This window comes from Panulirus ornatus, chromosome 67 (genome assembly GCF_036320965.1).
Source record: "Panulirus ornatus isolate Po-2019 chromosome 67, ASM3632096v1, whole genome shotgun sequence".
NCBI classification, from domain to species: domain Eukaryota; kingdom Metazoa; phylum Arthropoda; class Malacostraca; order Decapoda; family Palinuridae; genus Panulirus; species Panulirus ornatus.
In genome coordinates, this window is record NC_092290.1 from 23,269,031 (window position 1) to 23,296,468 (window position 27,438).

Here is a 27,438-nt window from a genome sequence, read left to right on the forward strand (position 1 = left end):
ACAGCCATCCACTGTTTAGTGACAAGGTTTTGTTCCCAGAAAACTTGTGTTTATGTGAAATATCATTGACCTTTTGCATAGTGACAGTTGAAACCCATTGTATAAGGGGGTTTAGTTCCTGAGCAGTATTTTCCTAACTCTTTGATATTGACTATACAGGCAGTATGATAGAAATACAATAGTAGATTTAGATGGTATTTGATGAAAACCCTCCACTTAATGTGGTGAATAGAGCTTGATATGATGGTGATGAAAACCCACTATAAAATGTGAATAGAGCTTGATATTATGGTGGAGTGGGATAGGGTAGAATGAGTGTTACTGGGAGGGAAGGGCATTAGAGTTGTGTGCCTCACACCCTAGATTATATGATTCTGCGCCTTTTTTAATTGTAGGTGTAGGAGGAGAAATTTTCCTGTCTGTTATGAAAAAGCCATCTAGTAGCTACATGAAGTATTTGTAAGGCCAAGGACATTTTCACATTTGTAGTCCATATCATTAATGAGAGCCAGAGTCTATTTCAGCTCTTCTTGATTGCATTTTTGATTGCTAAGTGGTGTGTGATAGAGAAATTTTTTGCCATGGCATCTTAGAATTTATGTGCCTTCAGCTCCTTAATATCCTCTGTGCACTTTTGATTGCAAAGTAGTGTGTGATAGAGAAATATTTTGCCATGTCATCTTAGAATTTATGTGCCTTCAGCTCCTTAATATCCTCTTTGGCATGTCCTCAGATTGTGACTCACGAAACTCAGCCACATTGCTCACCAACTTCATCAAAGCCAACATAGTTAGCAAGTCATTATTGTTTAGGGAATTGTTTGTGCTTGCCCAAACCTTGAGAAAGTATATATGACCCAGGCCATACCTTACTCCAAGTACCATTCATTGTTGTGGGTTTTGCTTTCTTATGTGGTACAGTAATTTTGTCCACATGACCAGCAATCTTAACTAAGTGGCCTGGACTCAGCCTGAACCGTGGGGGTAAATTAAATGGGATCCTCGACGTATGAGCATCTGACCTATGAACACCTAAACTTACAAAAGAGCTCCAAAAACAATATTTTTTTGTACCTGGTCCATTATACAATCAATTAATCATACTTACAAACTATGGATTTGCATCTTTTTTCATTAAGTTTTACTTAATATGATGTTCTGTTAACTATATTTTCTTTTAGATTCCAGTGTCTAATACATTATAACCGTCAGGTATAGGCATTTACTCAAATTTCTTAATATTTTCCAAGTTATGAACAGATCAGCTTACTAACACGGTACATGAACTTAACCCATTTGTAACCTGTGGACTTTCTGTACCTCCAAACTCTATAGATAACTTTAAGCACAACACATTTCTTTTACTGAAAGCTTACTCTTCCCTTTTGTGCCAACAAGGAATTGGTGGAATGGCCTCCACATCCTAATTTGCCTTGAAGATGGCAGTTACCCTGATCCATGGGTTGAGGCATGGAACTGGTGCTTTTAGGAGGTTACTTCACCCTAATATATATGTTTATCTCAGTTAAGTGTTCAGGATGGACAGGTGCACTTTCTGGAATAAGCAGGGCTCCATTGGCTAAGTTTTTTGGCATAGTAATACCCTACAGCTGGACAGGAGCCAGTAATCCACCCATGAAAAATTCTTTAGGTGTCCCATACCTTCTGTTAGCATAGCAGATCTCAGGTGATGCCAACTACTTTAACCTTCTTAGCCCTCAGAATTTTCATCCTTAAACTCTAGCAAAGGCCTAAGCTTAAAATCTCTATTGACATTTCCTTCTAGTTGAAGTGTCATGCGATATTTGGCTTCCTTGAGCTGTGGAGCAGTCTTCTCTTCTTTGCTAATTCATGTCCTGGCTAGCATTATCTGAAAATAAGCCAGTGTCATTCACATTAACTACTTGTTGAGGTGTGTAACTTCCTTCCTCAGTTTTCCTGACTTGAATCATCTGCTTCACTGTATAGGTCATTATACAGTGTAATGACTTGGCCTTCTTTTAACTTATCTTAGTTTTTACTTAGTGATGTGTTCCTGTGATTTTCATTTTTTCTCCATCACATTGCTCTTCTATACACTGATGTAGCATTTAATGAAAGGCCAGACAAGGTCCAATATTAGAATGAGTAAGACCTGTGGACATAACTGTCATAGGTTTCTTTCTAGTATCAAATTACTTCAGTACCTTTAATTTCATATCAAGTTCTTTGAGTGCCTTTAATTATTCTTGGCAGACATATTGAAATAGTGTCGGTTACTTGGGAAGCTGTTAATGATAGGAAAAAGCACATAATGTAGCAAGAGTTAGTGTTTGCTGACTATGTCTGTTTACAGACTGACTACCAGTGGATTGGATATGAATTGAAGAATATATTGCTGTGATATCGTTAAAAATGCAGTGTTTAAAAAAATATTGAAATATCTTCAAATTTTTATTACTGACAATTTCATTGTTATGGACATAAATTTACTGTTATATGGCAAGGAACTGTGAATGTCAATCTACAAACTTAATCTCCAGCCACAAGTTGAATCACTTGCATTATAGGCACTTTTGGCTGGTTAGAAATGGAACCTGAAAGGATGAGTCTGGAACTGCTTGGAGGCCTTAGTAACTTATATGATGACTGTAGGTGGTCATGTGCCATTTCTAGGGACTCAGGGCATCTGTGGCATCCAGTGTCACACCCACTTCACATTGTATTTTGGACTGAATAATTGGATAAATTAATTATTTTCCACTAAACTAGGAATATCTACCTCTTAACTGAGGAAGAAAAAAATAATGGCCTAGATCGATTTTGTGCTCCTAATCATAGAGATATAAGTCACAGTAATTTTTGCATACTTGGACTGAGTAATGCTATCAATAATTTTTCCAGTTTTAGGAATGGATAAACTTCAATTTTTCAGAAAAGGTAATGGTTTTCAGCTTTTTTGTACACCTTTCTATAGATTGAAAAAAGAAGAATTATTTTGGGAGGAGAAATGAAATCATTTGTGCAGTGAAAGGGTTAAAGGAAATTAACTTTTGACACTAGAAATATTAGAAAGAAATGTATTTCAAATATTTTGCATCTAGAAGGGGTTATGTTTTGATACATGTGTTGTACCATAATTCTGAACTGTTGTAAGTATGAAATGTTGCTTTATATTTAGTTGCTACAGTAACTCCTTGGTAACCATGGGAGTCACTTTCATGGAAGGTCAAAGAGTTAGCAATACCATGATCGGCAAAGTACAAGGCCTGTGGGAAAAGGGGACGTATGGTAAAGGTTCCTTGAATGACATACAGTAACTTCTATGATGAGCAACTGAAGCATAGAGATAAACATATCAAACTTCAAAGCTTATGTAAGCTTGTGTATTCTATGAATGTACAAAGGAATCGTGTACAAAAGATTTAACTTTTGTTTATAATGGGAGTACTGTATATCACCCCTGATGCCACACACTTGGCTTCTATACTCACACAAAGCAGCAATTAGTGACGTTACACAAAAGGATGTCTTGATGTGCAACCCAACAGCGTCACCTGGTTGTGACGTTTCTCTTGCCTCCCTTTTGCAGCAGCAATCCATGTGCCTCCTGATCTCTCCAGTGGTTAGCCTATGGTGGTGCCTTGGAAAGCCACAGATACTCAAATTTTTGTTTATTTTTAGCAAAACCATGGTAGACAAAGGCCTGTGTGTATTAGGGATAGCATGATAAGGAAGCTAGAGCAGAACAATTTTAAAAAGAATATTGTGGACAGAGGAAGAGAGAATCTACCACTTGTCTATTAATTTATCTGGAGTGAAATGTGAACTAAAAAGCAGCTAATTAGTTGAGGGATTCCTATGGATGGTGCTTATATATCTGAGGAGCTGAATGAGAAATTTAGAATAGTTTATATTATGGAGGATACATGGGAAAGAGGTCTTGGAAAGCAGTGAGATTTCCAGAAAAGTAAGTAGATTATAAAAGGGCCGTGACCCTTACAAGGTATTTGGTTCAGTTGACAGGTCACTTGAAGTATTGTTCAGTATACCATACTCCAGTCACTGTGACTGGAGGAAGGTGTAGTGCCAAGGGAGAGGGAGAGGGCACATGTCATGATTGACCTTAAGGAAGTAAATTGGAAAATGTGTTAGATGAAATATGGTCTCTCAGATGAAACTGATTTATAAAATAGTGGAAAAGATAATCAGATAACAAATGGATGACTAGTTTTTTCTTTCTATGATGATCAACATGGCCTATACCAAATATAACCCAGTCAAAGCTGTGCAAGGAATGTAGGGTTAGAAAAAAGAATGAAGAAATCAGTCAGAGCTCCTAAGGTGGTTGTAAACATGATTCTTAAAGGTAGAAAGGTTATAGAAATAAAGGAAAGCTGAAAGAAGGAAGAGAATGTAAGAGCTTCATTGTTTGCAAGAAGGAATTATCATTATGGTTGCTCCTTGTGTGGCTGGTCTCCATAGCAGAACTTTGGGAAGCAGAGGCCAGATGTGTCTCATGGATCTGAGCTTTGATGGTTGGTTCACTCACAACTTATGAGAGCAGTAGCCAAAATGATGCATGTAGAATAAGAAGAGGGCGGCGCCAATATTGCAGACAGGGAGAGGGTGTTGGAAAGAGGTGAAGCTTAGAAAATTAAAAAGACAAAAGGCTTTTGATTTCATTCTGGCTAATAAGAATTGCTCATATGTGTGAGCAGCACTCCAACCTTTCATGAAAAAGATCTCTGATGATTTGAAATATTTGTACCTACCCATATTCTTGACTTTTGTGACCACTCTCCTAATAATCTGGATTTGTTTATCACCTCAAGTCCATCCTGCTGTAAATTCAGTCTCACCCCAATTTTTTCATCTGATGTATCTGTTTTAACACCACCCTCTCCAGAAGCCCCCTGTAAGCGTGAATACTAGCACCTCAACAAAGCTGACTGGAGTAACTCATGGAACTTCTTTTTTGGCTTTCCTTGGGTAAATTACTGTCTCTCATGTGGAGCTGCCTCTGTCTCTTGTTAAATGCATGGCAGAGGTTATTCTTGTGGGAATGGAAGCATTTATCCCTTCTTCCTGCAAGACTACCTCATCATCTAATCCATGGTTCAACTGTTCCTGCTCTGAAGCCGTTCAGGCAAGGAATTAGGCATATCAGGCTTGGAAAACTCTCCTTCCAATTGGTTCCATTTAGCTTTTATCACTGCCTGTAATCACTATAAGCATGTTATCCATGAGACAATGTTCCTTTATTCAAAGGAAGTACGATAATATTTCCATGTCATGCACTGATAGGTCTTTCTGGTCTTTATGTAAGGGCATCTCTAACAACTTCTGTCACTCTTCCTTTCCTTCACTTTTCTGTTCTGACAGTACTATAGCTGTATCTCCTGTTGACAAAGCAAGTCTCTCTGGTTCCTGTTTCTCCTCTAACTCCACTTTGAATGACTCTGACACTCCTTCACCCCCTAATGCTCTTTGTACTAACCCTATGCCCCTTCCTGCAATCTCTTAGGACTGTCCGAAAGTGCTTCTTCCTCTAGACACAAGCAAGGCGTATGGTCCTGATGGCATCCATCCTCCTGTACTGAAAGAGCATGCCTCTGAATTTAAGCCTGTGCTTGCTTGTCTGTTCTGTTTCTGTGTAAAAGCCAAAACTTTTCCTTCTTCTTGGAAGGAATGCTTTGGTACATCCCATCCCTAAGAATGGTGACCATTCTAACTCCTCTAACTTTCGTCCTGTTGCTTTGATATCTACCATTTCCAAAGTCTTTGAATCCCTCTTCACCTCCTGTATACTTAAACACCTCAAAAATCAGTCTTTTCTCTGATCTGGTGATATTCTTTCCTATGTTACCAATGTCTGGTCATCATCCCTGAAAGATTTGGGGGAGTCTTGTGTAGTTGCGCTTGACATATTTAAGACTTTTGACAGGATGTGGCATCGGGGTCTCTAAGCTCCACTATTTTGGCTTCCCTCCCTCACTTTGCCTTTTCATATGTACCTTTCTGTCCAGCCACTCCATCTCTGTAGTTGTTGATGGATCAGCCTTCTCTCTTTTCTCCATCATCTGTGGTGTACCTGAAGGTTCTGTCCTGTTCCCTACACTTTTTGTCTTTTTTTTCAGTAATTTTCTCTCCTCCACAAATAATCCCGTGCACTCATACGCTGACGAATCAACACTGCATTCATCTACATCCTTCAGTTCTGCTCCCTCTTCTCTCACTTAGTCTACATCTCGCCTTGAAACAGCTTCCTCAGTGACAGGATATCTCTGTGGGGTAGACAAAATCTTGTTAAGTTTAATGCCATCAAGAACCAGTTTCTACCCATCTCTCTGTCAAAAACTTCTCACAACTTTCGTCTCTCCTTTGATGGTTCTGTAATTCCACCTCTTGACTCGATGAACATCCTTGGTATTACTGTAACATCCACTCTTTCTTGAAAGCTCCACATTACAGCAATAGCTGTCTGCCTCTATGAAACTGGGTGTCCTGTTTAGATGGTGAAACTTCTTCCCTTCTGAAAAGATGCTCTGTTTATACAAAGGATTGATTCGTCCTTGTTTGGAGTACTGCCCTCACATCTGGGGTGGTTATAGTTCTGCATTCTTACTTGACAGAATTGAGTCAAAAGTAGTCTGACTTATAAACTGTCCTAGGCTAACTTCCAAACTTGACCCTCTTGCCTTACGCCACAATGTTGGTTTACTTTCCCTCTTCTTTAGGTATTACTTTGGTTTTTGCTCCCAAGAGCTGGCTACTTGTGTGCTTTCTTAGTTTGCAAACTACTTTTCTCTGCACACATTATTCATGGAAATTTCATGAGGCTTCTTGAATCTTTGAAGTCATTTTTCACTATAGTCATGCTCCTGTTGTATTTAAGCTCTTTATGGAACAACTTATCCTGGCCCATTATCATGCTGCCAGACAAGTCCACTCCATCACTCTGACACTGTCGAAACCATTCTGTCATCACTCGATCGTGCTCAGTACTCTTACCATCTTTCATTGTTTTTCTAATCGTCATTTGCTTCTTGAAGTCAGTTCTACTTTATCTTGGATCGATATGGACTGGTGTGTACGTTTGACACCACGACTAACACTCTCATATGTCTTAGAAGCCATAGCTAGGGTTAGATTTAAGCAAAATAAGCTAAGAATTTCACAGAATTGCAGTATCATTACCAACAAGTGCAGTGTAAAGAATGTAGATAAGCGTGCCATCTTTGACCGCCCAGTAAACTAGTCTGGTGGCCGTGGTAATTTCAAGTTCCCTCATGTAATTTTGTCCAGACTAAAGGGTGTGCTGAACCATTAGTTGCCAGAAATTCGGTGGTGCACCTGTATTTTTATTTGGATAAAGTGGAGGATATGGTCGTGCCAAAAATGTTTTTTGTTATTGTAGGGAAGAATTGTTTTTCTCAAATTGAATGTAGGAAAACAAGTAACATTTAGAAAGAGGTTTTTTTTTTTTTTTTTTTTTTTTTTTTTTTTTTTTTTTTTTTACTTTGTCGCTGTCTCCCGCGTTTGCGAGGTAGCGCAAGGAAACAGACGAAAGAAATGGCCCAACCCCCCCCCCATACACATGTACATACACACGTCCACACACGCAAATATACATACCTACACAGCTTTCCATGGTTTACCCCAGGCGCTTCACATGCCTTGCTTCAATCCACTGACAGCACGTCAACCCCTGTATACCACATGACTCCAATTCACTCTATTTCTTGCCCTCCTTTCACCCTCCTGCATGTTCAGGCCCCGATCACACAAAATCTTTTTCACTCCATCTTTCCACCTCCAATTTGGTCTCCCTCTTCTCCTCGTTCCCTCCACCTCCGACACATATATCCTCTTGGTCAATCTCTCCTCACTCATTCTCTCCATGTGCCCAAACCATTTCAAAACACCCTCTTCTGCTCTCTCAACCACGCTCTTTTTATTTCCACACATCTCTCTTACCCTTACGTTACTTACTCGATCAAACCACCTCACACCACACATTGTCCTCAAACATCTCATTTCCAGCACATCCATCCTCCTGCGCACATCTCTATCCATAGCCCACGCCTCGCAACCATACAACATTGTTGGAACCACTATTCCCTCAAACATACCCATTTTTGCTTTCCGAGATAGTGTTCTCGACTTCCACACATTTTTCAAGGCTCCCAAAATTTTCGCCCCCTCCCCCACCCTATGATCCACTTCCGCTTCCATGGTTCCATCCGCTGACAGATCCACTCCCAGATATCTAAAACACTTCACTTCCTCCAGTTTTTCTCCATTCAAACTCACCTCCCAATTGACTTGACCCTCACCCCTACTGTACCTAATAACCTTGCTCTTATTCACATTTACTCTCAACTTTCTTCTTCCACACACTTTACCAAACTCAGTCACCAGCTTCTGCAGTTTCTCACATGAATCAGCCACCAGCGCTGTATCATCAGCGAACAACAACTGACTCACTTCCCAAGCTCTCTCATCCCCAACAGACTTCATACTTGCCCCTCTTTCCAGGACTCTTGCATTTACCTCCCTTACAACCCCATCCATAAACAAATTAAACAACCATGGAGACATCACACACCCCTGCCGCAAACCTACATTCACTGAGAACCAATCACTTTCCTCTCTTCCTACACGTACACAGGTATAGTTAGAAATTGCATTTTAGGTCTATCATGTTCAGTTATGTTATTCTTTTCAAATTCTGATAAGGCACAGGTGTTAATTAGGGAAGATGTTTTCAGTATAAGGAAGAAATTGGGTACCATATTAGAATCAGAAGTGAAGGGAAAGTGATTGAAGTATTTAGAGTGAATCATCAGTATAATAGTGAACAGGGTTAGATGTTGATGAGAGATGATCCTTTATAGAGAGAAGAAAGAGAGTAGTCAGAAGGTCAAAGCCCTGAGAAATGCTGTTGTTTATAGAATAAGAGAGGGAAGTCACTTCATTGGCTAATGTGGGTGATCAACTAGACAGGAAGCTGTACACTAGAGAACAAAGAGAAGCAGAAAAGCCAAAGGAAGGATGTTTAGAAAGGAAATACTTGTGTCACACTCCGTCATATGCTTTGATGATTTAACACAATCCCTAAGAAAATAAACGTTAATCAGTTTACTGGGGCATTTTTCTTTTCGCTGTGGCTTGGCTGTATAGTTCTTGGGATTTTTTTGTTTCACTGCAGCTTAGACATATATATATATATATATATATATATATATATATATATATATATATATATATATATATATATTTTTTTTTTTTTTTTTTTTTTATACTTTGTCGCTGTCTCCCGCGTTTGCGAGGTAGCGCAAGGAAACAGACGAAAGAAATGGCCCAACCCCCCCCATACACATGTACATACACACGTCCACACACACAAATATACATACCTACACAGCTTTCCATGGTTTACCCCGGACGCTTCACATGCCTTGATTCAATCCACTGACAGCACGTCAACCCCTGTATACCACATCGCTCCAATTCACTCTATTCCTTGCCCTCCTTTCACCCTCCTGCATGTTCAGGCCCCGATCACACAAAATCTTTTTCACTCCATCTTTCCACCTCCAATTTGGTCTCCCTCTTCTCCTCGTTCCCTCCACCTCCGACACATATATCCTCTTGGTCAATCTTTCCTCACTCATTCTCTCCATGTGCCCAAACCATTTTAAAACACCCTCTTCTGCTCTCTCAACCACGCTCTTTTTATTTCCACACATCTCTCTTACCCTTACGTTACTTACTCGATCAAACCACCTCACACCACACATTGTCCTCAAACATCTCATTTCCAGCACATCCATCCTCCTGCGCACAACTCTATCCATAGCCCACGCCTCGCAACCATACAACATTGTTGGAACTACTATTCCTTCAAACATACCCATTTTTGCTTTCCGGGATAATGTTCTCGACTTCCACACATTTTTCAAGGCTCCCAAAATTTTCGCCCCCTCCCCCACCCTATGATCCACTTCCGCTTCCATGGTTCCATCCGCTGACAGATCCACTCCCAGATATCTAAAACACTTCACTTCCTCCAGTTTTTCACCATTCAAACTCACCTCCCAATTGACTTGACCCTCAACCCTACTGTACCTAATAACCTTGCTCTTATTCACATTTACTCTTAACTTTCTTCTTCCACACACTTTACCAAACTCCGTCACCAGCTTCTGCAGTTTCTCACATGAATCCGCCACCAGCGCTGTATCATCAGCGAACAACAACTGACTCACTTCCCAAGCTCTCTCATCCCCAACAGACTTCATACTTGCCCCTCTTTCCAAGACTCTTGCATTTACCTCCCTAACAACCCCATCCATAAACAAATTAAACAACCATGGAGACATCACACACCCCTGCCGCAAACCTACATTCACTGAGAACCAATCACTTTCCTCTCTTCCTACACGTACACATGCCTTACATCCTCGATAAAAACTTTTCACTGCTTCTAACAACTTGCCTCCCACACCATATATTCTTAATACCTTCCACAGAGCATCTCTATCAACTCTATCATATGCCTTCTCCAGATCCATAAATGCTACATACAAATCCATTTGCTTTTCTAAGTATTTCTCACATACATTCTTCAAAGCAAACACCTGATCCACACATCCTCTACCACTTCTGAAACCACACTGCTCTTCCCCAATCTGATGCTCTGTACATGCCTTCACCCTTTCAATCAATACCCTCCCATATAATTTACCAGGAATACTCAACAAACTTATACCTCTGTAATTTGAGCACTCACTCTTATCCCCTTTGCCTTTGTACAATGGCACTATGCACGCATTCCGCCAATCCTCAGGCACCTCACCATGAGTCATACATACATTAAATAACCTTACCAACCACTCAACAATACAGTCACCCCCTTTTTTAATAAATTCCACTGCACTACCATCCAAACCTGCTGCCTTGCCGGCTTTCATCTTCCGCAAAGCTTTTACTACCTCTTCTCTGTTTACCAAATCATTTTCCCTAACCCTCTCACTTTGCACACCACCTCGACCCAAACACCCTATATCTGCGACTCTGTCATCAGACACATTCAACAAACCTTCAAAATACTCATTCCATCTCCTTCTCACATCACCACTACTTGTTATCACCTCCCCATTTACGCCCTTCACTGAAGTTCCCATTTGCTCCCTTGTCTTACGCACCCTATTTACCTCCTTCCAGAACATCTTTTTATTCTCCCTAAAATTTACTGATAGTCTCTCACCCCAACTCTCATTTGCCCTTTTTTTCACCTCTTGCACCTTTCTCTTGACCTCCTGTCTCTTTCTTTTATACTTCTCCCACTCAATTGCATTTTTTCCCTGCAAAAATCGTCCAAATGCCTCTCTCTTCTCTTTCACTAATACTCTTACTTCTTCATCCCACCACTCACTACCCTTTCTAAACAGCCCACCTCCCACTCTTCTCATGCCACAAGCATCTTTTGCGCAATCCATCACTGATTCCCTAAATACATCCCATTCCTCCCCCACTCCCCTTACTTCCATTGTTCTCACCTTTTTCCATTCTGTACACAGTCTCTCCTGATACTTCCCCACACAGGTCTCCTTCCCAAGCTCACTTACTCTCACCACCTTCTTCACCCCAACATTCACTCTTCTTTTCTGAAAACCCATACTAATCTTCACCTTAGCCTCCACAAGATAATGATCAGACATCCCTCCAGTTGCACCTCTCAGCACATTGACATCCAAAAGTCTCTCTTTCGCACGCCTGTCAATTAACACGTAATCCAATAACGCTCTCTGGCCATCTCTCCTACTTACATAAGTATACTTATGTATATATATACTTATATATATATATACTTATATATATATATATATATATATATATATATATTTTTTTTTTTTTTTTTTTATTGTCGCTGTCTCCCGCATTTGCGAGGTAGCGCAAGGAAACAGATGAAAGAAATGGCCCAACCCCCCCCATACACATGTATATACATACGTCCACACTCGCAAATATACATACCTACACAGCTTTCCATGGTTTACCCCAGACGCTTCACATGCCTTGATTCAATCCACTGACAGCACGTCAACCCCGGTATACCACATCGCTCCAATTCACTCTATTCCTTGCCCTCCTTTCACCCTCCTCCATGTTCAGGCCCCGATCACACAAAATCTTTTTCACTCCATCTTTCCACCTCCAATTTGGTCTCCCTCTTCTCCTCGCTCCCTCCACCTCCGACACATATATCCTCTTGGTCAATCTTTCCTCACTCATTCTCTCCATGTGCCCAAACCACTTCAAAACACCCTCTTCTGCTCTCTCAACCACGCTCTTTTTATTTCCACACATCTCTCTTACCCTTACGTTACTCACTCGATCAAACCACCTCACACCACACATTGTCCTCAAACATCTCATTTCCAGCACATCCATCCTCCTGCGCACAACTCTATCCATAGCCCACGCCTCGCAACCATACAACATTGTTGGAACCACCATTCCTTCAAATATACCCATTTTTGCTTTCCGAGATAATGTTCTTGACTTCCACACATTCTTCAAGGCTCCCAGGATTTTCGCCCCCTCCCCCACCCTATGATCCACTTCCGCTTCCATGGTTCCATCCGCTGCCAGATCCACTGCCAGATATCTAAAACACTTTACTTCCTCCAGTTTTTCTCCAATCAAACTTACCTCCCAATTGACTTGACCCTCAACCCTACTGTACTAATAACCTTGCTCTTATTCACATTTACTCTTAACTTTCTTCTTTCACACACTTTACCAAACTCAGTCACCAGCTTCTGCAGTTTCTCACATGAATCAGCCACCAGCGCTGTATCATCAGTGAACAACAACTGACTCACTTCCCAAGCTCTCTCATCCACAACAGACTTCATACTTGCCCCTCTTTCCAAAACTCTTGCATTCACCTCCCTAACAACCCCATCCATAAACAAATTAAAGATTACTTTTATATATATATATATATATATATATATATATATATATATATATATATATATATATATATATATATATATATATATATATATTATATTTTATATTTATTTTTTTATTTATTATACTTTGTCGCTGTCTCCCGCGTTTGCGAGGTAGCGCAAGGAAACAGACGAAAGAAATGGCCCAACCCCCCCCCCCATACACATGTATATACATACGTCCACACACGCAAGTATACATACCTACACAGCTTTCCATGGTTTACCCCAGGCGCTTCACATGCCTTGATTCAATCCACTGACAGCACGTCAACCCCGGTATACCACATCGCTCCAATTCACTCTATTCCTTGCCCTCCTTTCACCCTCCTGCATGTTCAGGCCCCGATCACACAAAATCTCCATTTTTCCACCTCCAATTTGGTCTCCCTCTTCTCCTCGTTCCCTCCACCTCCGACACATATATCCTCTTGGTCAATCATTCCTCACTCATTCTCTCCATGTGCCCAAACCACTTCAAAACACCCTCTTCTGCTCTCTCAACCACGCTCTTTTTATTTCCACACATCTCTCTTACCCTTACGTTACTCACTCGATCAAACCACCTCACACCACACATTGTCCTCAAACATCTCATTTCCAGCACATCCATCCTCCTGCGCACAACTCTATCCATAGCCCACGCCTCGCAACCATACAACATTGTTGGAACCACTATTCCTTCAAACATACCCATTTTTGCTTTCCGAGATAATGTTCTCGACTTCCACACATTCTTCAAGGCCCCCAGAATTTTCGCCCCCTCCCCCACCCTATGATCCACTTCCGCTTCCATGGTTCCATCCGCTGCCAGATCCACTCCCAGATATCTAAAACACTTCACTTCCTCCAGTTTTTCTCCATTCAAAAAGTTGTTAGAAGCAGTGAAAAGTTTTTATCGAGGATGTAAGGCATGTGTACGTGTAGGAAGAGAGGAAAGTGATTGGTTCTCAGTGAATGTAGGTTTGCGGCAGGGGTGTGTGATGTCTCCATGGTTGTTTAATTTGTTTATGGATGGGGTTGTTAGGGAGGTAAATGCAAGAGTTTTGGAAAGAGGGGCAAGTATGAAGTCTGTTGGGGATGAGAGAGCTTGGGAAGTGAGTCAGTTGTTGTTCGCTGATGATACAGCGCTGGTGGCTGATTCATATGAGAAACTGCAGAAGCTGGTGACTGAGTTTGGTAAAGTGTGTGGAAGAAGAAAGTTAAGAGTAAATGTGAATAAGAGCAAGGTTATTAGGTACAGTATGGTTGAGGGTCAAGTCATTTGGGAGGTGAGTTTGAATATATATATATATATATATATATATATATATATATATATATATATATATATATATATTATATTTTATATTTATTTTTTTATTTATTATACTTTGTCGCTGTCTCCCGCGTTTGCGAGGTAGCGCAAGGAAACAGACGAAAGAAATGGCCCAACCCCCCCCCCCCATACACATGTATATACATACGTCCACACACGCAAATATACATACCTATACAGCTTTCCATGGTTTACCCCAGACGCTTCACATGCCTTGATTCAATCCACTGACAGCACGTCAACCCCAGTATACCACATCGCTCCAATTCACTCTATTCCTTGCCCTCCTTTCACCCTCCTGCATGTTCAGGCCCCGATCACACAAAATCTTTTTCACTCCATCTTTCCACCTCCAATTTGGTCTCCCTCTTCTCCTCGTTCCCTCCACCTCCGACACATATATCCTCTTGGTCAATCTTTCCTCACTCATTCTCTCCATGTGCCCAAACCACTTCAAAACACCCTCTTCTGCTCTCTCAACCACGCTCTTTTTATTTCCACACATCTCTCTTACCCTTACGTTACTCACTCGATCAAACCACCTCACACCACACATTGTCCTCAAACATCTCATTTCCAGCACATCCATCCTCCTGCGCACAACTCTATCCATAGCCCACGCCTCACAACCATACAACATTGTTGGAACCACTATTCCTTCAAACATACCCATTTTTGCTTTCCGAGATAATGTTCTCGACTTCCACACATTCTTCAAGGCCCCCAGAATTTTCGCCCCCTCCCCCACCCTATGATCCACTTCCGCTTCCATGGTTCCATCCGCTGCCAGATCCACTCCCAGATATCTAAAACACTTCACTTCCTCCAGTTTTTCTCCATTCAAACTCACCTCCCAATTGACTTGACCCTCAACCCTACTGTACCTAATAATCTTGCTCTTATTCACATTTACTCTTAACACACACTTTACCAAACTCAGTCACCAGCTTCTGCAGTTTCTCACATGAATCAGCCACCAGCGCTGTATCATCAGTGAACAACAACTGACTCACTTCCCAAGCTCTCTCATCCCCAACAGACTTCATACTTGCCCCTCTTTCCAAAACTCTTGCATTCACCTCCCTAACAACCCCATCCATAAACAAATTAAACAACCATGGAGACATCACACACCCCTGTCGCAAACCTACATTCACTGAGAACCAGTCACTTTCCTCTCTTCCTACACGTACACATGCCTTACATCCTCGATAAAGACTTTTCACTGCTTGTAACAACTTGCCTCCCACACCATATATTCTTAATACCTTCCACAGAGCATCTCTATCAACTCTATCATATGCCTTCTCCAGATCCATAAATGCTACATACAAATCCATTTGCTTTTCTAAGTATTTCTCGCATACATATATATATACAGCCCTTAATGCTTCCGATGGCATAGCATACATTGTCATTCAACATTACTTGTCATTATACTTAGGGATGTCAGGGAAGTGTGTAGGAGATGTGTGCCATTGCTTTTATGATTTATGGAGCTGCATCACTCGTACAAGAAAATAGATTTTATGAAAACCCTTAGCAAACATTTTAGTGGAGCTAAAACATTAATATTAGTGTCATATATCACTACATATGCAAAAAGATATTCATGGAGTGCCTCTTGTGCATGGCAGTAGAGTAGCATATTTTAGGGAATGCATAGCACATGTTAATAGTGTCACACTGGGTTGAATTGTAAATGAATTTATTAGAAAAAATGTGTTCTAGTTAGGAGCAATAACAATCTGGAGGAGATATTTTTCTGTAGAATATTTGAGGCTATCTCACAGAGTGACCATGGATATTATGACTGCTACAGTGAAAAGTGTTAAGGAGAGTTTCTAATAGTTTGGAGATAATAGAAGTGAAAGCATTGGTTGATAATTTGAATTTTAAAACAGTCTCCTATCTTAGGGATGGGATGTGCTGCACTGAAGGAAAAGTTTAGGTTTTGAGATACAGAACAAAGTAGTTGAGAAAGATTGGAGCTTACTCAGAAGCACACTCCCGTAGGATTTAAGGAGGTATGCCATCTGGGCCATACACCTAGTCCACTTGAGAATTGGAAAGTACTTGGAAGTCCCTGGGTAAGGAAAATTTAGATTCAGTGGGAGGAGATGGAGAGGAGGACTAGACATGGAACCATCTAAAATAGAATTACAGGTACTGAAGGGAGCAGCTTATCAGTTAGAGAGTTAATTGTACATCAATCATGTTGTAATAGAGGAAGAAGGTTGAGTTACTGAAGTCATTGCAGATACATTTTGTTAAGGACCAGATGATTTTATGCAAAAAAGTCAAATCAGCACACTTTCTTTTTGTCAAGTTGTCCTTGGCTTATGAGAAACAGAAAGAGCTGTCATGGCCCAGTATGCTATATCACTGATAGGACAGGTATCACAGCAGGAGTGATCAAACCATTCCTGGGGAGAAAGACCTGATAGAGGATGGGATGTAGGGCTTCATTCCAGCCAAAACAATTACCACTGTGCAGCCAGTACAAGTGGAAGTATCTCTGACCAGTGGAGGAGATCCTGTCCCAAGTAAAGTCATGAGAGAAGCTGTGCTAGGATTAGGATGATTGCTGAGCTCTACCAAAGTGCCTGGGTTTGCATTTCAAGAGGGATGAGGTGTGGGTATACATGACTGGAAGTGACAGAGGTAAGAAGATGACTCAAAAGTGGCAGAAGTTGGCTATGGATTGTGGGATGATTCAGAGGTGAAAAAAAAAGTTGATTTTGGAGAGTGGTTGTAACAGTCAAGAACTCACATTGGATGTTTTTTTATGTTTTAGATTGTTAAGGGAGAAAGAAAAAGGGTCTTGGCTCCACTGGGATCATCTCAAGTCAAGTCTAATGAATCATTGAGGTGTTCAATGAAATCCTCTTCATTGAGGATTTCAGCATTTGGTTGTGAACAGAGCATTGGTTTATGGAAGGAGGTCAGTTAATTGAAGAGTTGTACATTGTTGTAGGAATAGGGTAAGTATTCAAAACAAACAAGCAGAGTTGTGGAGAGTAGAGAAATTTAAGAGCAGATGACTACAAAGTTGGGAGACTCATGCTTTCTGAGGCAAGCAGTGTCTTTTTACACAAGAGTAAGCATGAACTCCACCCTTAGAATGGAAATGATGGTAGGTGTTGTAGTTGGAGATTTGATAATGCAGAGAAGCAACCTTGGACAGTTGGGTTTCAGAGAGATGATCAGAGGAAGAAGTAGAGAGTGTTCTGCAGAGGGGATGTTGGATATGAGAACATAAATGCTGCAGAAATTAATAGAAAAAGAGCCAGGTTTAGGAGCAGTGCTACAAAATATAAAACAGTTCCCACTCACTTTTTGCTGGTCGCTGGAGCCCTAGGAACAACCATCCAGTCCTCTTGGAGCAGTGGTGTGATTTTGATTTGGCAGAAGTGTTATAGTTTGTTTATTTTAATCTACATAAATGACTTGCCAGAAGGATTGTACCCATTTCAGAATATGTTTGTGAATGATTCCAAGGTTATGAGGAAGGTAAAAAAATAATGTGGAGGTCCAGTGTTGGTCCTATATATGGTTGATGAGACTCAGCCTGATTAGTGAAAAGTGATGAGAATGAGAGCTGGTGAAAGAATACCCCGACATGAGTATCATCTAGCAGAAAATAAAGTACAAAAATCTATGTATAGGTTGAGCATCCCTAATCTGAAAATCCAAAATCAGAAATGCTATGAAATCCAAAACATTTTGAGTGGGGACGTGACATTACAAGTGGAAAGTTCCACACCTGACCTCACTTGCCCATGCTGGGTTTCGACGCTCATGCTCTGTTAGCGCCAGTTTGTTACAACCATTGTCACTGCCAAGCCTATATGCATTACTCTGTTTTTTGCTTATTCACTGCTCTGTGGTATAAAGATATGCACAAAATTATTAGAATTATTTTATAGATTATCTTCTGGCTATGTGTATAAGGTGTCTATAAAACATGAGTGTTTTCAGTTTAGACTAGGCTCCCATCTCCAATTTATCTCATTATGTATAAGCAAATACTCCAAAGTCCGAAACACTTATGGTCCCAATTATTTCAGATAAGGGATATTCAACCTGTAGTGGTTTTAGTCTTTAACTTTTGATTATGTGCAGGTCTCCCATGATTTAAGTTGTTTGGTGGGTGCATTTAGTTCACAGCCAACCCAGTTTCTCATGCTTCTCTCAGGGCTGGTTTCATAAATGGGAACTTGGTGTTGATGGAAGTATATTCATATATATTAAATCTAAGATGGTCATGATTGGGGCATTCAGTTGTGCCATTTTTGCTACTGTTAAGATAAAAAGTGTTTGTGAGTCTTAAAAGAAACTACATTGTACTAACATGTTGCTAGAGCACTACTTGATGAGAATTTTAAAGAACAAAACTGCCTGCTGGCAAATATTGGAATTTCATGTAAAACCTAGAATAGAATGACATTAGGCTAAAACTAGAATGTTCTTCTCAGTTTCAGTGAATACACCTAAAAATGCACAGGGAAGTAACAGAGAATTAATTCAAGCATTAAGAGAGTTGAGTTACAGGGAAAAATTCATTGCCATAGATTTGTAGACTAAGTAAGAGAGATAATATATGGTGACTTAATCAGAACCTTTAATGCCTAAACTGCTGGAGTTTAATGCTGTTTTCCAAGGATACAAGAATTGGGTAACCAGAAATATTTTAGAGTAAGTTAGAAACTAGTTAGAAAAGATATAGAAAAATACTTAATGGCATTAGAGTAGTGGATGAGTAGAAAAGCTGTGATAGAATGTGAATGTCATTACACAAACGCTCAAAAAGTTTTATGATCAAGAAAGTTCAAGAAATGGGGCCCCATGAGTTCAGTACCTCCTCCCTGTAGTGTTCATTTAGGGAGTTACACACACACACACACACACACACACACACACACACACACACACACACACACACACACACACACACACACAAGCACATTTGTTTTAACTTTGTGGAGTTACCTGTAGCCCATCATGGTCACAGGTTGGGAGTGCTTTAAATGATTATGTAGTATTCAGTATATGTATATATTTTTTTTTTTTTTTTTTACTTTGTCACTGTCTCCCGCGTTAGCGAGGTAGTGCAAGGAAACAGACGAAAGAATGGCCCAACCTGCCCACATACACATGTATACATACCTATACATCTCAATGTACACATATATATACACACACAGACATATACATATATACACATGTACATAATTCATACTGTCTGCCTTTATTTGTTCCCTTCGCCACCTCGCCACACATGGAATAACAACCCCCTCCCCCCTCTGTGTGCGAGGTAGCGCTAGGAAAGACACCAAAGGCCCCATTCGTTCACACTCAGTCTCTAGCTGTCATGTAATAATGCACCGAAACCACAGCTCCCTTTCTACATCCAGGCCCCACACTTTCCATGGTTTACCCCAGATGCTTCACATGCCCTGGTTCAATCCATTGACAGCACGTCGACCCCGGTATACCACATCGTTCCAATTCACTCTATTCCTTGCACGCCCTTCACCCTCCTGCATGTTCAGGCCCCAATCACTCAAAATCTTTTTCACTCCATCTTTCCACCTCCAATTTGGTCTCCCACTTCTCCTCGTTCCCTCCACCTCTGACACATATATCCTCTTGGTCAATCTTTCCTCGCTCATTCTCTCCATGTGACCAAACCATTTTAAAACACCCTCTTGTGCTCTCTCAACCACACTCTTTTTATTTCCACACATCTCTCTTACCCTTACATTACTTACTCAATCAAACCACCTCACACCACATATTGTCCTCAAACATCTCATTTCCAGCACATCCACCCTCCTGCGCACAACTCTATCCATAGCCCACGCCTCGCAACCATACAACATTGTTTGAACCACTAATCCTTCAAACATACCCATTTTTGCTTTCGGAGATAATGTTCTTGACTTGCACACATTCTTCAAGGCTCCCAGAATTTTCGCCCCCTCCCCCACCCTGTGATTTACTTCCGCTTCCATGGTTCCATCCGCTGCCAGATCCACTCCCAGATATCTAAAACACTTTACTTCCTCCAGCTTTTCTCCATTCAAACTTACCTCCCAATTGACTTCACCCTCAACCCTACCTCCCAATTGCTTGACCCTCTACCCTACTGTACCTAATAACCTTGCTCTTATTCACATTTACTCTTAACTTTCTTCTTTCACACACTTAACCAAGCTCAGTCACCAGCTTCTGCAGTTTCTCTTATGAATCAGCCACCAGCGCTGTATCATCAGCGAACAACAACTGACTCACTTCCCAAGCTTTCTCATCCACAACAGACTGCATACTTGCCCCTCTTTCCAAAACTCTTGCATTCACCTCCCTAACAACCCCATCCATAAACAAATTAAACAACCATGGAGACATCACACACCCCTGCCGCAAACCTACATTCACTGAGAACCAATCACTTTCCTCTCTTCCTACACGTACACATGCCTTACATCCTCGATAAAAACTTTTCACTGCTTGTAACAACTTGCCTCCCACACCATATATTCTTAGTACCTTCCACAGAGTATCTCTATCAACTCTATCATATGTCTTCTCGAGATCCATAAATGCTACATACAAATCCATTTGCTTTTCTAGGTATATAAATGTGAATAAGAGCAAGGTTATTAGGTACAGTAGGGTTGAGGGTCAAGTCAATTGGGAGGTGAGTTTGAATGGAGAAAAACTGGAGGAAGTGAAGTGTTTTAGATATCTGGGAGTGGATCTGGCAGCGGATGGAACCATGGAAGCGGAAGTGGATCATAGGGTGGGGGAGGGGGCGAAAATTCTGGGGGCCTTGAAGAATGTGTGGAAGTCGAGAACATTATCTCGGAAAGCAAAAATGGGTATGTTTGAAGGAATAGTGGTTCCAACAATGTTGTATGGTTGCGAGGCGTGGGCTATGGATAGAGTTGTGCGCAGGAGGATGGATGTGCTGGAAATGAGATGTTTGAGGACAATGTGTGGTGTGAGGTGGTTTGATCGAGTGAGTAACGTAAGGGTAAGAGAGATGTGTGGAAATAAAAAGAGTGTGGTTGAGAGAGCAGAAGAGGGTGTTTTGAAGTGGTTTGGGCACATGGAGAGGATGAGTGAGGAAAGATTGACCAAGAGGATATATGTGTCGGAGGTGGAGGGAACAAGGAGAAGAGGGAGACCAAATTGGAGGTGGAAAGATGGAGTGAAAAAGATTTTGTGTGATCGGGGCCTGAACATGCAGGAGGGTGAAAGGAGGGCAAGGAACAGAGTGAATTGGAGCGATGTGGTATACCGGGGCTGACGTGCTGTCAGTGGATTGAATCAAGGCATGTGAAGCGTCTGGGGTAAACCATGGAAAGCTGTGTAGGTATGTATATTTGCGTGTGTGGACGTATGTATATACATATGTATGGGGGTGGGTTGGGCCATTTCTTTCATCTGTTTCCTTGCGCTACCTTGCAAACGCGGGAGACAGCGACAAAGTATAAAAAAAAAAAAAAAAAAAAAAAAAATATATATATATATATATATATATATATATATATATATATATATATATATATATATATATATATATATATATATATATATATATATATATATATATATCTTTCTTTCAAACTATTCGCCATTTCCCACGTTAGCAAGGTAGCGTTAAGAACAGAGGACTGGGCCTCTGAGGGAATATTATCACCTGACCCCCTTCTCTGTTCCTTCTTTTGGAAAATTAAAAAAAAAAAAAGAAAATGGGAGGATTTCCAGCCCCCCGCTCCCTCCCCTTTTAGTCGCCTTCTATGACACGCAGGGAATGTGTGGGAAGTATATATATATATATATATATTTATATATATATATATATTTATATATATATATATATATGTGTGTATGTGTATATGTATATATATATGTATATTATCCCTGGGGATAGGGGTGAAAGAATACTTCCCACGTATTCCTCGCGTGTCGTAGAAAGCGACTAGAGGGGACGGGAGCGGGGGGCCAGAAATCCTCCCCTCCTTGTATTAACTTTCTAAAATGGGAAACAGAAGAAGGAGTCACGCGGGGAGTGCTCATCCTCCTCGAAGGCTCAGAGTGGGGTGCCTAAATGTGTGTAGATGTAACCAAGATGTGAAAAAAGGAGAGATAGGTAGTATGTTTGAGGAAAGGAACCTGGATGTTTTGGCTCTGAGTGAAACGAAGCTCAAGGGTAAAGGGGAAGAGTGGTTTGGGAATGTCTGGGGAGTAAAGTCAGGGGTTAGTGAGAGGACAAGAGCAAGGGAAGGAGTAGCACTACTCCTGAAACAGGAGTTGTGGGAGTATGTGATAGAATGTAAGAAAGTAAATTCTCCATTAATATGGGTAAAACTGAAAGTTGATGGAGAGAGATGGGTGATTATTGGTGCATATGCACCTGGGCATGAGAAGAAAGATCATGAGAGGCAAGTGTTTTGGGAGCAGCTGAATGAGTGTGATAGTGGTTTTGATGCACGAGACCGGGTTATAGTGATGGGTGATTTGAATGCAAAGGTCAGTAATGTGGCAGTTGAGGGAATAATTGGTATACATGGGGTGTTCAGTGTTGTAAATGGAAATGGTGAAGAGCTTGTAGATTTATGTGCTGAAAAAGGACTGATGATTGGGAATACCTGGTTTAAAAAGCGAGATATACATAAGTATACTTATGTAAGTAGGAGAGATGGCCAGAGAGCGTTATTGGATTACGTGTTAATTGACAGGCGTGCGAAAGAGAGACTTTTGGATGTTAATGTGCTGAGAGGTGCAACTGGAGGGATGTCTGATCATTATCTTGTGGAGGCTAAGGTGAAGATTTGTATGGGTTTTCAGAAAAGAAGAGTGAATGTTGGGGTGAAGAGGGTGGTGAGAGTAAGTGAGCTTGGGAAGGAGACCTGTGTGAGGAAGTACCAGGAGAGACTGAGTACAGAATGGAAAAAGGTGAGAACAATGGAAGTAAGGGGAGTGGGGGAGGAATGGGATGTATTTAGGGAATCAGTGATGGATTGCGCAAAAGATGCTTGTGGCATGAGAAGAGTGGGAGGTGGGTTGATTAGAAAGGGTAGTGAGTGGTGGGATGAAGAAGTAAGAGTATTAGTGAAAGAGAAGAGAGAGGCATTTGGACGATTTTTGCAGGGAAAAAATGCAATTGAGTGGGAGATGTATAAAAGAAAGAGACAGGAGGTCAAGAGAAAGGTGCAAGAGGTGAAAAAAAGGGCAAATGAGAGTTGGGGTGAGAGAGTATCATTAAGTTTTAGGGAGAATAAAAAGATGTTCTGGAAGGAGGTAAATAAAGTGCGTAAGACAAGGGAGTAAATGGGAACTTCAGTGAAGGGCGCAAATGGGGAGGTGATAACAAGTAGTGGTGATGTGAGAAGGAGATGGAGTGAGTATTTTGAAGGTTTGTTGAATGTGTTTGATGATAGAGTGGCAGATATAGGGTGTTTTGGTCGAGGTGGTGTGCAAAGTGAGAGGGTTAGGGAAAATGATTTGGTAAACAGAGAAGAGGTAGTGAAAGCTTTGCGGAAGATGAAAGCCGGCAAGGCAGCAGGTTTGGATGGTATTGCAGTGGAATTTATTAAAAAAGGGGGTGACTGTATTGTTGACTGGTTGGTAAGGTTATTTAATGTATGTATGACTCATGGTGAGGTGCCTGAGGATTGGCGGAATGCGTGCATAGTGCCATTGTACAAAGGCAAAGGGGATAAGAGTGAGTGCTCAAATTACAGAGGTATAAGTTTGTTGAGTATTCCTGGTAAATTATATGGGAGGGTATTGATTGAGAGGGTGAAGGCATGTACAGAGCATCAGATTGGGGAAGAGCTGTGTGGTTTCAGAAGTGGTAGAGGATGTGTGGATCAGGTGTTTGCTTTGAAGAATGTAAGTGAGAAATACTTAGAAAAGCAAATGGATTTGTATGTAGCATTTATGGATCTGGAGAAGGCATATGATAGAGTTGATAGAGATGCTGTGTGGAAGGTATTAAGAATATATGGTGTTGGAGGAAAGTTGTTAGAAGCAGTGAGGTTGTAAGGCATGTGTACGTGTAGGAAGAGAGGAAAGTGATTGGTTCTCAGTGAATGTAGGTTTGCGGCAGGGGTGTGTGATGTCTCCATGGTTGTTTAATTTGTTTATAGATGGGGTTGTTAGGGAGGTAAATGCAAGAGTTTTGGAAAGAGGGGCAAGTATGAAGTCTGATGGGGATGAGAGAGCTTGGGAAGTGAGTCAGTTGTTATTCGCTGATGATACAGCGCTGGTGGCTGATTCATGTGAGAAACTGCAGAAGCTGGTGACTGAGTTTGGTAAAGTGTGTGGAAGAAGAAAGTTAAGAGTAAATGTGAATAAGAGCAAGGTTATTAGGTACAGTAGGGTTGAGGGTCAAGTCAATTGGGAGGTGAGTTTGAATGGAGAAAAACTGGAGGAAGTGAAGTGTTTTAGATATCTAGGAGTGGATCTGGCAGCGGATGGAACCATGGAAGCGGAAGTGGATCATAGGGTGGGGGAGGGGGCGAAAATTCTGGGGGCCTTGAAGAATGTGTGGAAGTCGAGAACATTATCTCGGAAAGCAAAAATGGGTATGTTTGAAGGAATAGTGGTTCCAACAATGTTGTATGGTTGCGAGGCGTGGGCTATGGATAGAGTTGTGCGCAGGAGGATGGATGTGCTGGAAATGAGATGTTTGAGGACAATATGTGGTGTGAGGTGGTTTGATCGAGTGAGTAACGTAAGGGTAAGAGAGATGTGTGGAAATAAAAAGAGCGTGGTTGAGAGAGCAGAAGAGGGTGTTTTGAAGTGGTTTGGGCACATGGAGAGAATGAGTGAGGAAAGATTGACCAAGAGGATATATGTGTCGGAGGTGGAGGGAACGAGGAGAAGAGGGAGACCAAATTGGAGGTGGAAAGATGGAGTGAAAAAGATTTTGTGTGATCGGGGACTGAACATGCAGGAGGGTGAAAGGAGGGCAAGGAATAGAGTGAATTGGAGCGATGTGGTATACCGGGGTTGACGTGCTGTCAGTGGATTGAATCAAGGCATGTGAAGCGTCTGGGGTAAACCATGGAAAGCTGTGTAGGTATGTATATTTGCGTGTGTGGACGTATGTATATACATGTGTATGGGGGGGGGGGGTTGGGCCATTTCTTTCGTCTGTTTCCTTGCGCTACCTCGCAAACGTGGGAGACAGCGACAAAGTATAATAAAAAAAAATATAATAAATATATTATTATTATTATTATTATTTTGCTTTGTCGCTGTCTCCCGCGTTTGCGAGGTAGCACAAGGAAACAGACGAAAGAAATGGCCCAACCCACCCCCATACACATGTATATACATACACGTCCACACACGCAAATATACATACCCATACATCTCAATATACACATATATACACACACAGACACATACATATATACACATGCACACAATTCACACTGTCTGTCCCAACGCCACCTTCGCCACACATGGAATAACATCCCCCCCCATATATATATATATATATATATATATATATATATATATATATATATATATATATATATATATATATATATATATAATAAATATATATATATATATATATATATATATATATATATATATATATATATATATATATATATATATATATATATATATATATATTTTTCAAACTATTCGCCATTTCCCGCGTTAGTGAGGTAGCGTTAAGAACAGAGAACTGGGCCACTGAGGGAATATCCTCACCTGGCCCCCTTCTCTGTTCCTTCTTTTGGAAAATTAAAAAGAATTAAGAGGGGAGGATTTCCAGCCCCCCGCTCCCTCCCCTTTTAGTCGCCTTCTACGACACGCAGGGAATACGTGGGAAGTATTCTTTCTCCCCTATCCCCAGGGATATATATATATATATATATATATATATATATATATATATATATATATATATATATATATATATATATATTTTTTTTTTTTTTTTTTTTTTTTTCAAACTATTCGCCATTTCCCGCATTAGCGAGGTAGCGTTAAGAACAGAGAACTGGGCCACAGAGGGAATATCCTCACCTGGCCCCCTTCTCTGTTCCTTCTTTTGGAAAATTAAAAAAAATTGAGAGGGGAGGATTTCCAGCCCCCCGCTCCCTCCCCTTTTAGTCGCCTTCTACGACACGCAGGGAATACGTGGGAAGTATTCTTTCTCCCCTATCCCCAGGGATAAACTTCAGCTATATGACCATATATTTTGTTGACCATCCTATCATCTGCCAAATGTTCTGCATGATCATTCTATGCTTAAAGAAGGATATATTCTAGTGATTTCTAAACACCACACATCTTTCCCTTACCTTCATTCTTTACTCTGTCTACCATCCTAATTCCAACTACATCAAACTAAATGAGTTACGCATCTCTACTGTTCAATATTTACCTATTCTGATCTATGTTAACTTCAGTTTCCCTTTCATACTTCAGAGTTAGGACATTTACATAACACTATAACATCTTTAACTTTCTTTCCACAAAATAATGTACATCTTCATGTAATATATATATGTGAGGAAAGGTTGACAAAGAGGATATATGTGTCAGAAGTGAAGGGAACAAGGAAAAGCAGTAGACCAAATTGGAGAAGGAAGGAAGGAGTGAAAAAGATTTTGAGCGATCAGGACCTGAACATGCACGAAGGTGAAGGGCGTGCACAGAATAGAGTGAATTGGAATGATGTGGTATACTGGGGTAAATATGCCATTAATGGACAGAACCAGGGCATGTGAAACGTCTGAGGTAAACCATGGAAATCATACTCAACATGTACAGAATTCAAGAAAGATTTGGACGAACTGACAAAGAAAATACTTGATCATTATCAATGAGCAGAAAATATAAAAACCACATGGTTACATGAAGACAGAAAAGATTACCTTAAGTTTACTGGTAAGGGCAGTAGCAAAGTAAATAAGTAACAATAAAGTAACAAGGGTATGATTACAGACAAAATGAAAACAAACTAAAATATCCACCACACTCAATTCTGTTTCATACAAAATTGTGCAATGACTTCTTTACGTGAGGTAGACGTAAGAGAAATATGTATCATATTGTCCCATTTGAT

At 40.7% G+C, this 27,438-nt stretch overlaps 1 protein-coding gene across 14 annotated transcripts in view; it reads left to right on the plus strand.

Annotated features, from left to right (window-relative positions):
- The window catches only part of LOC139747080 (uncharacterized), a 488,827-nt gene that overhangs the window by 157,615 nt on the left and 303,774 nt on the right, over positions 1-27,438 (plus strand). For 3 of the 14 annotated variants that reach the window (XR_011712305.1, XM_071658884.1, XM_071658881.1), the window contains exon 6: positions 17,125-17,271. The exons of the other annotated variants lie outside the window; for them this stretch is intronic. Coding sequence is in view for 2 of the 3 variants with exons in the window: in XM_071658884.1 (XP_071514985.1) it covers positions 17,125-17,271 (147 nt within the window). In the remaining variant the exon portion in view is untranslated. The remainder of the gene's footprint in view (positions 1-17,124; positions 17,272-27,438) is intronic. 14 annotated transcript variants of the gene reach the window in all.